This window comes from Lathamus discolor, chromosome 5 (assembly GCF_037157495.1).
Source record: "Lathamus discolor isolate bLatDis1 chromosome 5, bLatDis1.hap1, whole genome shotgun sequence".
Taxonomy (NCBI): Eukaryota; Metazoa; Chordata; class Aves; order Psittaciformes; family Psittacidae; genus Lathamus; species Lathamus discolor.
In genome coordinates, this window is record NC_088888.1 from 113,893,015 (window position 1) to 113,905,699 (window position 12,685).

Genomic DNA, 12,685 nt, shown 5'->3' on the forward strand with positions numbered 1-12,685 from the left:
AGACAGGCAGGCTGTTGCATCTAATTTTATCTTAATTCCAATTCTCAGGAGAGCTCTTGGACTCTAACAAACAGTGTTTGTGAGGCACAACCTACCAACTAGTTGAAAACCTCCACTGTCTCCAGAAACGTGGGAAAGTCTACTGGACTAATATCCAGGGAACATCTATGGGAACAGCTCGTATATTACAGGACTGGATATCTCAGCAGCCCTTGGGAGAGAGTCTGGTTAATATATGAAAGGAGGATCCAGAAACCACAGAGTTGCAGAGATCTTCTCTAGTTCGTTCTGTCTGAAGCTACTATTTGCAGAAGAGCATGCTGAGCTAACTTTGACAAATAGCTTAGTGTCACTTGGACCCGTGTGTGCTGTTACACCCAAAGATGATGAAAGCTGCTTCTGTTCCTCCCCCTGCTCTCCCAGGGTTGCCTTTCTTTTTAGAGAAGGAGAAAGAAACTATACACCCCAAAGCTGCATGCAGCAGGTACCCCTATTTGCCCCAGAGCTCTTCTAAGTGAAAAGAATGCACAGTATCCCGATATTAACAAGAATTGGCTTTTGTGCTATCAAAGGGTTTGGCCGAGCGGGGTCCCTTGGCATGTTCCTCCTGTCTGTGGCTGGTCCCCCGCTCTGTGCTTGTGCTCCAAGGGTCTGAGAAACAGTTTTCGAGAGCATCTGAATCACAACGGTTGTGATACAGCTGTAGCCTCTCACTCCAACCTCCCCAAAACCTGAAGAGGCAAGTGCATTAGTGTGAACTTCATTAGTGTGAACAGAACTGAATTGTTTATTTCTCTGAGCTTGTGATTGCTTTGTGCTACAGGCTGGCAGCAGCTTGTGATTTTGAGGGTCAGCTGGAGAAAATGCCTGCACATGCTGGCAAGGCCAGCTCTTGGAGCTCTTCCGTAATGGTTGACAAGCAATGTTTTCTTTCTGGAAATGAAGTGCGTTCTCTTTTTCCCCAGTGGGTTTTACCAGTTGTTGTTTCTCACCAGTATTGCTTGTCAGGCTTTGTTTCTGAGAAGAGATAATGAATATAAGTCTGTTTTCCTGTTCTGTGTACCATAGCACATGTCTAATGGATCTAATTAAGCTAATACCAAACTCTCCAGATTATCAAATACTGTTCCATTAAGGAAATGGTATTTGAAGTCATATTTTTATTGGCTGAATTATATTTGAAAACACAGTGGGTATGTGTTGAAGATTAGCACAAAGAGAAGTCAGTATGACCAAAACTGTTTCTTCTTTAAAAGCATCTGCTTAGCTTCTGGAAAGAAGGGTGGAGACAGTTGCTGAGAGTAGGGTTTGCATGCTTGTAGTGTGAAATACTGTCCAGAAGCTGTGCTTCCTAGGGATAAAAAAATAGATTTTTTTTTTAAATCTCAAAAGAGATAGCATGGGGAAATTTTTAATATCCATTAGATATTAATGGTGTTCTCTTAAAGACTCTAGTTTTGAAAATAGGCTTTTTTCACTGAGTCACTTGAGTGAATAGTCATAATAATGTAAATTAAGTTACTGGTGTAGAACAGGTATGATTCTCTACATTCCTAGAAAACTTCTGTTTTTTGTTAGTTGAAGATTTTTGTGTTGAAATAGTAAAGCATTTGTGGTTTCCAGAACTGGAATTAGGTCCTATATAAGCTTTTTTTCCTCAATGTCATACTTTTAGCGCAGCGCTTGTTGACATGCTGTAAGAACTGCTTAGAGATGGGACAGTCTGTAAATAAAAAGGGAACAGTGGTAACATATTGCAAAAGTATGTTTATTGAGGATCATTAAAGAGATGAAGTGAGAAACAATGAAGGCAGAATCTCCATGTACACACGCTTAGCTCAGAATATGAAGTCTTTATAATTTAATGACATGTGTCACCGACAGTATGGTGAGTCAAAGTACAGGAGTGGATCCTGCACTTCAAGGTCTGTCTGGACTAAGTCATTGACATTAGTAAGATGTATCCCTCTTGAATTGATGCTCACGGTGATTCAGCTGTAGGAGCTGATGGGTGAAACAGCTTTCCACACCTTTAAATCATAGAATCATAGAATAGTTAGGGTTGAAAAGGACCTTACGATCAAGTTCCAACCCCCCTGCCTTGGACAGGGACAGCTCGCACTAAACCATGTCACCCAAGGCTCTATCCAGCCTGGCCTTGAACACCACCAGGGATGGAGCATTCACAACTTCCCTGGGCAGCCCATTCCAGTGCCTCACCACCCTTACAGGAAAGAACTTCTTCCTTATATCCAATCTAAACTTCCCCTGTTTAAGTTTTAACCCCTTACCCCTTGTCCTATCACTGCAGTCCCTAATAAAGAGTCCCTCCCCAGCATCCTTATAGGCCCCCTTCAGATACTGGAAGGCTGCTATGAGGTCTCCACGCAGCCTTCTCTTCCCCAGGCTGAACAGCCCCAACTTCCTCAGCCTATCTTCATACGGGAGGTGCTCCAGTCCCCTGATCATTCTTGTGGCCCTCCTCTGGACTTGTTCCAACAGCTCCATGTCCTTTTTATATTGAGGATACCAGAACTGCACACAATACTCCAAGTGAGGTCTCACGAGAGCCAGTTGTGATGCTAAAACATGTCTGTGGTGTTTATTCCATCAGTGAAACTATATTGATCACTGCTGATTGCTGTGGGAACTGCACAAGAGCTGGTCATTGTCCTGGTGGTGGTAAATGAGATGGTTTAGTGTGAGGTGTCCCTGCCCGTGGCAGGGGGATTGGAAATAGATGATCTTAAGGTCCTTTCCAACCCTAACTACTCTATGATTCTATGATTCTAAATATTCCTCCAAAACTCCTAGGGTTTAAAAGCATGAGAAGGATACCTATAATCAGATATATTTTATTTGTCTTTAGTCATAAGCACAGAAGAAGTTTTAACTTTAAATTAATCCTTACAAATATCAATAAGATGTATTTACTGTAATTTGAGTTTCTGTGTAATAAATGAACATTGTTAAAGGTAATGGGCAGAACTGTTTGTAATGCTGTTCAGAGTATCACTGGAAATATAAAATCTTTTTTTCTTTCAAGTTACATTTAAATATTTCCTCAACCTTGAAGAAAGTCCAGAATTTAACTGTGTCCATTCATATGAGCAATGGAGTAGAACTATACTTGTTTAAAGAATGAGTTGTTTAAGTGTTCATACAATAGAGGAGATGGAAGATCAGCAAAGACCTTAATTGTTCTCTCATTTGTAACTTTTATCAGGTTTCCTGTCGACAGTGAAATGTTTCCAAGATGAAAAATAACATTAAATGACTTGCTGTTCTTATGTGTTTTGACAGTTTTTATAGCTGGTGAGTTATGTTGAGGAATTTCAAAGTAAATGTATCTTCAGTAATATCTTCAGGCAGCTATACTGCAGTTGTACTCATCGATTCTTTGTACCCACTTCCAATTAAAATCTCTATATACTTTTTAAAAGGAGTTTTTAAGTAGTAGTTGTATTTCCAAGCTGAATGATGGACTCTGTTGGTATTGTTTAAGGCCTGCATTACCTGATAAATATTCCACCAAAATAACAGTATAGTTGTCACCTTCTGATTTCTTAGCTGCGTACATGTACATATTAAGCAATCCATACTGTGTGTACCTGTGCACATGTGTGAGAGCAAGCAAGATAAATGATTGCTGATTATGATACATGGTTTCATTCCTCTGTATTATGGGATAGTATTTTGGTAGCAAACTCTATCGGCATGCTTATGATACACGAACATATGGAGTTTTTAAATGTAGCTTGCACCAGATCGTAACTAATCATCAATCTGTTGATGATCTTTGCCAAACAAGCAAGTTTAACCCTCCTGTATAACCTTTCTTCTAGTTAAAACTGCAAGCTTGGTCATAAGCTTCCTCTTTCAGATACACTTCGGAGTCAGACTTGTATCATGTGTCAAGCACAGTAAGGAACTCCGTGTGTGTGTTTGGTTTTTGTCATCTTAGCAGAGCACTGCCAGAAATCTTGCTGCACCTTGCAAAAAGGGTTGTTGTGAAGGGGTGAGGTTAAAAATAATCTGAAGTGTTACAACTGTGAAATATTTGAAGGTTATAAAATCAAGCCTAGGAAAGGGTTACCTGGTTATTTGATCGGGTGAATCTGCATTAACAAAGATCAGATGTTTCTCCGTGACACCTTTGCTTCATTCAGTGCAGAGGATGCAGTTTATAGTCTCAGTTCCTGCACAGGAATAAAACAGAAGGCAATTTTTTGCACAGTTGAAACAGCACAGAAGAAAGTCTGCATCTCAACTTGACCTTGGTCTTAACAGGGTTTACATACGGTGCTTGTGTCTGCAGCTCTATTGCCCACTCATTCACATAAACCAACATGAACCAACCAAAAGGTGTGCATAAGTGATAGTTGGTGTCACACAACACTCAAACAGATCCCCACATAGATGTAGCAATATGAAAATATTAAACTAGAAACTATTCCACACTGCTGTAATAGACAGTCCTGTTCGTGTAAGAATTGGATGTAGGAAAGGACAAACAGCTTTTGTTTTGAAAATGAAAAGTGTTTTTTTAACTTTCAGCATAACTAGATATTAGAGGATAATTTCCTCTTAAATATCTTCATGATAAAAGCAAGCAATATACAAAGGGTGAATGCCCTATAGAAAAATCTTTGCTGCACTAGTCATCTCAAATTTTGTAATAAATTGGCAGATGCTTCTATTAAGCTGGAACCCTGATGCAGCTGAGTGTTTACTTATAGTGTGGATTGCCATTTCTTCTCTTGATCACGAAACAGATGGCAGCTAATCCATTGTGAGAGTGAGGGAAGGCAGCACGTCCCTCTTAAAACAAAATACTACAAAAGCTCCAGGAGAAGGATCTTATACACTGGATGATTAAAGGCTGTTTAAAAAACTGTTGTAAATCAGAAGTTGTTTGTTGGGGGGGGGGGGGGATTTTGGGCCATGGCGTTGTGTCTGGTTTGCTCCTGGTAAGAAGCAAAACCCTTTAAGTAAGGAGGACGTGGTGGTGTATCTACTGGAGGTTGGGCATGTCATGATGTTGGCTTTACTCCCTTCAAAACAGAAAGCCTGCTGCTGTTCTGTCATTTGCGTGATGCATAAGCTCTTTGGTTTGGGCTAGTTCTTGTGTAAGGTCTTTTTTAGGTCTTGTGCTAGGTCTTTTTTTCTACCTGCCATTTTATTTCAGGCCACTCCTGTTGTAAGATCCTGTGCTTTGACATCTGTCTGGTCTAGAGCAAGGTGGCAAAGCCTGCTGGTAGCTCACCCCACTGACAGTTTCAGTTCATTGCCGATGAAGCAGCAGGTCTCACACCCTTGCCAATCTCAGAAAGCACTAACCCCTTGGTTTTCAGCTAAGTGATACCCAGTTTTGCAGACAAGCAATGTGAAGCACACGGAGTGCATCCAGCCAAAAGCCACATGCTGTTACCCACTTGGTTAACTAGAGCAAGATCGTTACTTCCCTGAATGCATGGAGGACAGCAGCAGGAATACCGTGTCAAGGAAAATTAAATAGAGGCAAACCCCAGAGATTGCAGTGTTAGCTCCAGTTCACCTTGCTGTGCTCTGGATCAGCACCTGCTTGGAGCTGTCGTGTTCATTTAGGATAAGATGAATCCATTTTGAGTGAGAATGAAGCGAAAGTGTCTGTTTGAAACTACAATGGGGAAACTTAGCCACAGTTTCCTCTCCGCACCTCCTGTCCTCCCTTCCTTTCACAGCCATATTTAGCAACTGCTGCCAGTTAGGCAATGCAAATTTAAGGCTGTAGGAGTATCAGCTTTGAAAAAAGCTGATACTCCTACAAGGTGGAAAAATTGGGTATCTATTAAAAAAAGGCTTTGGCAAGAATAATTTCTGTTGTTCTGCAGGGAGGAGAAATAAATTACCCCTCGCACTCCCTTGCAAAACACACATTTAGCCTGACAGAGTCCACTGACCCTTTGGAAAAAGCTGCAGTTGAGTTTCTAAGGATTGCTCCATGCACACCGGCTCTCAACCTTGGAAGACTCACATTCTTGCTGCTGCAGCCAGCACATTGCGGTGGCCAGTGCTGCAGACCTTGCTTTACTGGTGAAGCATTTACCAGTTTTGCTTCCTTGTCTGTGGTGTGGTGGTGGCAGATGAAGCTGTGGATGTTGCAATGACTTGGGATGTCTCCTCACTTGTCTCAGCCTTGGCCAGAGGCATGCCATGTTTGCCCCAGCTTTCCCCAGACCATCAGAACAGCAGTATTGTGCCTGATTCAGTGTTCCCAGTAGTGACCAGTTGGGTATGCCTGGGCCATACTGGAGGAGAGGGCCAGGCAGACAGTGAGAAGCCTCCTGTACCAGTACTGCATTCCCAAAGGTGCTCCCAGCTTCCTCATCACTGTTGCCAATCCATTGCCCTCTATCTCTCTGGGGACAGGAATCTGGGGTGAGTGGTAGGCACTTACAGACTGAGTTTTATTGAAAGTCGTCAGGTTTCCATGACCCAGATCTGTTTGCTCTATCCTTTTAAAATCCTGTATTTTGTAAAACCCTAAAGATGTGACCTTTTGGTAGACTGTTAAAAAGTAGTTTTGAGCCAGCTTTTCCCTTTTACTCCTCTTATTTTCCCTACAGTCAATTGCTTCAGCGGACATGGATTTGAATCAGCTGGAGGCTTTTCTTACTGCCCAAACCAAAAAACAAGGTGGCATCACGTCAGACCAAGCTGCAGTCATTGCGAAATTTTGGAAGAACCACCGAATGAAGATCCATGAGAGCCTGATCAATCAGAGCCGTTGGGATAACGTCCTGAAAAACATGAACTGGCGAGTGGATCTGAAGTCACAGTCGAGACACATGGATCAGATAAACACTCCTGTTGCAATAGTTGAAATGGAACTGGGAAAAATTGGGCAGGTAAGCTTTCTGTTGCAAAATACAGAAACCTGATTTAACTACGTATGTGCTGAGACATTTTACCTGTTGCTGAATTCTGTATATCCAAATCAAGTCAGTGTGTTTTTCACCACCAGGCCTTTAATGTACTTGTACTTGTGGTTCATCTTTGAATAGAAAGATACATTCTGGCTGATGAATGCAGTTTGGTTTCTTTTTATATCTCCATATATGTATTGACAGCTCTCTTTACATTAAGCTTGAAAAATCTGATGATGTAGAAATAAAACATAAAATCAGCCATACTAGTGATTATATTTGTATTCCATTGTCATGATTTAGACATCAGGACATCCATGCACTGCAAAGTCCATTAGTTTGTTTTATTTTTCTAACCAAATACTAAAATTAGATCGTATCTGCAAACTAGAAGCTGAAAAAAAAATAAAGTTCACATATTATGATGATCAATCATCCCTTACGTTTTAGGACAAATAAGGGGAAAGACTCCTTTATTTTACGTAACACCTATTTTCGTGTCACATCTTTATTACCAGTCACACCCTATGCAACCTAGTCTCAGGCAATCTGGCCTGAGAAAAAGATACAGCTCTATCAGTGCTGAACGCTGCGTTTCTTTTTAATCTTTGGCATTCATATGAATGCATAACTAAAGGCACAGCTTCCCATCTTCAATCTTTCTGTCTTTTTCTGATAGGAAATGTGTTTCAATTTGTTATCTTTTTTTCTCTGCAGTGTGTTAGTGCTTCTTAAAACCTCATTTCTTAGCAGCAGCTACTGCAAAACATATCATGAGCTGATATGGGGGTTTTGATGTTAATAGTTAACATTTAGCAAGTTGTCTTAGATTTTATAATATTTTAGTACCTGGATTATATATACCTAAAATATGTATGTGCATGTGTACACACACACATGCCTGGAATACATCTCTGCTGACTGAATGATTTAATTGAAACTCTGTGGCTATACCATGGCCGGAATGAATGTACAAGTAAACTGGGATCCTACAGACACAGTATATATTGTTGAAGTTACTCTGTTTATCCACTTTTCCCCAGTCTTTGAATGCTTATCCTTACTAAGTGCTGGCCCTCTGCCTTCTACTTATGTATCTCTGCAGTGACCAATACAATACGAGTGTGTGAGTTTAGGTTTTTTTTCCTAGCGTCAAAAAAAAAGTGGAGATTTCTGCTGTTGAGATTGGAAACAATTATATTCTATTAGTAATAAATGGAAAAAGTTTAAGAAAAAAAAGGTTACAGGGGTACAATTGTATCAGTACATTAGTGAGCAAATGGGAAAAATACCCATGTTCATCTAAAAGCAAATCCTGAACTCAGAACCACTGTTGTATTTCATGAGGGAATTGTGACTCTTGTTTTGAAATTGTATTTTCCCCAGTAATGGATTTTTGCGGTAACATCAGTCAGCAAGTATATTTGTATTTCTTCCACCCTGTGCAGCATGGGAAAGGGGATGTGAACATGAAGGAAGAATACACATTTCAGAGACGCTGTCACTCCTTGTACCAAAGAGTCCCACAACAAAAGGAAATGAATTATTTTAGCAATGAAGCTTTGTATTTCAAAGGGAAGCAGTTGTGTGAATGTACTTTTTCGAAGTGCCACCAGACATAACTTTTGCCTCTGTTGCTGAGGACAGTAGTGAGCTGTCAGCGAGTGTCTGATACTTGATGCAACTAAGGGTATTAGACTGGTACTTCCAGAAATAATCACAGAGTCATTAGCATTGTCACCACTTGAGTCAAAATTGGCGTTTATTTTCAGGAGCTGTGGTTTCACATGGTCTTTAGCTTTGTATTAAATAGCTTCTCTGCTGAAAAGCTTTTGGTTGAGGCAGTCCGCATCAGGCTGCACACTCCTGTGATGGGCTGAGTTTTGAGAACCCCAGGACTAAAATGTCAGCAAGCAGGTTGCCAGAACAGTTCATCCAGCCCTCAGCCTCTTCCCACATGTGTTTGGGGGCCTTCTGGAAAGAGGCTACTATTGAAGGTTGAACAAGCTGTTCTTGCACACTGGATCCAGTCTATAAACTTAATCATGTTTTATAGCCTCTATATGTATTTTTACATTATCATTAGCACATTTCTATCAGTTCTACATAATCAAGTTTTGTAGCACGTCAAATACACATATGCTGGTACCTTTCTGAAACTTAACAAAGAGAATGTCTTTTCTAAAAGGTTGTCAGTCATATATGTGACTTGGCAAATAGTGAAGATCTGGATTTGCAGAGGAAAGCTGACTGATGATTCAGGAGTAAATTATTTAGAACAGATTGTTTTCATTTGGACACTTGATAACAGGGGAGTATACACATGCATTGATGTGTAATGAATTGACGTTAATATTTCATGTTTCAACAGAAGCAAAGAAATACTCTGTATAAAACATACCTTTCCAGAATTTAAAGTTGCTCTGATTCTTCTCTGTGTCTCTGGGCTGGATTTAGATCTCTTCCCAGCAGAAGGCAAGACAGTTTGGTGGAGTGTCTGCTCCTTCAGCTTCAATGAATGACCTTGCTTTCTGCTTGCCATCTCTGAATTTTAATCAGACAATTCTTTCATGATGGAAAGACTGTATGTGTAAGACCTAATATGGTTAGAAATGGGAAGTTTGAAGTGATAATGCCACTAGACCGAGTTTGCATGAATTTTGTTACATTTCACAAGTGTTTTCTGATGGAAGAGAGATGTTTCTGGGCTTGAGAATCCATTACAGTTTGCATGCATTACTTCTTACTAGCCTTGGCATTACTGATCATAGGGGAAAAAAAAAAAAGAACCCTTTCCTCTAAGTGCTCTTAAAAACACTTCTGATGGGAAGCATTTAGAAATACTGGTGCCCCAAACTTTGGGAAGTTTGGTTCAGGATCTTGCATCATAACTTGCATCTTGAACTTTGCTTCTTCAGTGAAGATTTTACTGTAACATTTAAAGTTTCCTTTGTGCTGGTGATGTAGTCTTTAAAAATCTTGGTTAAAGGCGGATGAAGATGCTAGGCATGAAAGACTGCTTTGAAAGCCCATTTTCTTTAACAGTATGGCTAAAAATACACTCCTAAAGCAGTTGCACTTTAGCCCACATTTGCCTTCATCTGTTCATGATATTCACTGCTCATCATTGCCAGTTCATTCTTTCCTTTTAAACAGCCCATCTTTTCTTTGGTGCAGTGGTTTCATCCTCCTGCATTTCTGTGCCTTGCTGGCTTTCTCTTAAAACATCTATAGCTCCCTGCCCCCTTCTTCATGTCTTTGTTCTCCCTCTCTGAGCATTGCTGTAAAGCTCTTTTGGCATGAAATTTCAACTCGACACGAATCTGCTGCGAGGGACAGTGGCGTGAGCTGCATTCGCCCTTCTCGTGCCCTTCCTGCCCTGCTGCACCAGTGCTGCTGCATATGGTGAGCAGTCACTACTGCGCAATGTTAGGTTACCTGCAGATTTCTGTCACAGATTTATATCTGACCTTGTCATTAGTACGAAATAAATGCATTGGTTTTGCACTGTGGCTTGGCATTAATATATTTAAACTTGTTTTATGGACTTTGTCATGTTATTTTCCTTATGAGATGTGCCCCTCCACTGAGGCTATATTCTTCCTACTACTATTGTGGGCTGATTTACCGTTAAGTTTTGCTTTCTTGCAGCACTACATATATTTTGCAGTTTCGTATCTGAGACTGATCAAATGTTATAGATTAGCCTGAGTATTTGCTCTTGGCTTTTATGCTTAAATTTATTTACAGAATGGGTATTATGCATTTTTTTCCATTGTTTAAAATACTGTTAATCCATGTAATAGTACTTTTGTTGAAGTTCTTTGGGATGTTAAGCATGTTATATGAGCAAAGAGTATTTTCTGCCCTAATTTAACCTGAAATCTGGGATTCCACTGCAGGATTCTTCCCAAAAGATGTGAAGAAATTGCATCAGGATTATGGATTGGAGAGGTTTTCTGAAATTTCATCAACTTTAGTTTGTATGACTATGAAGATTTTATTCTTTTAGTGTTCTGGGAAGGAGTGAAATAGATCTCAAAGAAAACTTACGTTTCTGACTTATTAGTTACTTATATTCTAAACAAATTTAGGTGAAATTTGTATCAGCCATGCTATAAACAAAGTTGAATTCACACACGTAGACAAACACTGAAATTGAACATGCTTTCACAGTAAAATAGTCAAAGAATTATTATTATTTAGCTTCTATAAATCTTATTACCTTGCTAGCATTACAGATTGAATGCTGCTGAGCATCTCTTGGTGTCTGTCACATTTTTGTAAGCACAGGTCTCTTGGCTGTGGTTGTCTCCAGCAATAGCTTTCACCAATGGAGAAAGGTCAGATCAAGAAAGTGTCATGAGTAAACTCGTGCTATAGAGAGGAAGGATTATGGCTGCTTTTGACTCTGTGTGACTGCAGGTCAGGCTGCTTCAGAGCTCTCTCTTAAAATAACTTCAGATAATGGACTTCCTGTCCTTTTTATGTAGGATCCATTCTGAAAAGATTTACTGCCTTTTGTACAGTATCAGTATGAGCGAAGTGATGCTCTGGGAGATTAGCAGCAGTTCTGGGTACCCGAGCCAAACTAAGGGTAGCCTGGCCTGAGAAGGGGGAGGAAAAACAACCACTAAACTGTTTCTCCTTTCTGGCCTTAATCCACTTTAATCTTTGTAGTTATTAACATTATCAGAATTATTGTTCTGGTCAAAAATGGAAAAACATGGGCATTTAGAAGCAGAATTGATCAACTTAACTGCAACAGGCTTAATACTTTTATGTGATTAAAAATATAAACCCCGTTAAGTAGAAGTTAGTGGAAAAAAATCACCTTTGTGGCCAAGCCAAATGTCATCACTTGAGCTTTTTGTTCACCTTGGAAATTTATGAGCTGGAGGGAACAGTTACATAAGGCAGTACAGTGCAAAAGCAAATAAAAACCAGAGGGCAGCGGGTCACTCAGCACAGAGAAAACTGGAACACAGCTGACTGACTTAACTCAGTTATTTTCTTAAACCCCTGCATGGCACTTTCTGTAGTCCTTTGCTTTGACAGTTCAATTTTTGTCACCTTCTCCTGAAAGCAAAGTGAGATTTAGGGAACAAGCAGAGAATTTTGTTGCTTGTGGCTGTTGGGATTTTTAAGTGTTATATATTACAGAGATAAGAGCATTAAGCTGAGATATCAAATAACTGTCATCTTGAATTGTCACTTTTCCTTTGAATATATATGACAATATTTTTTCATTAGTACCTCATCTATCCATCCTACATGAAGCAAGGATATTCTACAGTTACTGGTACTAACAGTTTACATCATTGTTTATTTGTGCCGTGTATACACACATGGGGTGTGCAGGTGCGTGCACGCACAGACATCCCTTTTCAACTGTTTTTACTCTGGAACTGGATTTGTTGAAGTAGTTTAATAGAGTCATTTAAGTGAGACAGATAGTTTTCTGATTGTAGCTGAGCTCAGAGTGTTATGGGGAGAATTCTGGATGAACTGAAGGTGAGCTGTATGAAGATAGGTGTTATAATGATACATATTTGCTGCCTTTCATGTGCCTAAATTCAGATTCACTCCTGGAGCCTTGTGATTTTTTTACCTTCTCAGAAAATATATTGAGGTCTATATTGTGACAGGGAACTTGCCATCTGTTATGTGTCCCATATGATCGACAAATGTTTTGCAATCTAACATCTGGCATTCTCATAGAGCAACAAAATTTTGCTTAGCTTTGATGAAACACCCTCCAGAGCCATGTCTTGCAG

At 39.9% G+C, this 12,685-nt stretch overlaps 1 protein-coding gene across 3 annotated transcripts in view; it reads left to right on the forward strand.

Annotated features, from left to right (window-relative positions):
* The window catches only part of COMMD1 (copper metabolism domain containing 1), an 82,429-nt gene that overhangs the window by 17,230 nt on the left and 52,514 nt on the right, over positions 1-12,685 (forward strand). For all 3 annotated transcript variants that reach the window (XM_065682198.1, XM_065682199.1, XM_065682200.1), the window contains exon 2: positions 6,609-6,890. In XM_065682198.1, the coding sequence (XP_065538270.1) occupies positions 6,609-6,890 (282 nt within the window). The remainder of the gene's footprint in view (positions 1-6,608; positions 6,891-12,685) is intronic.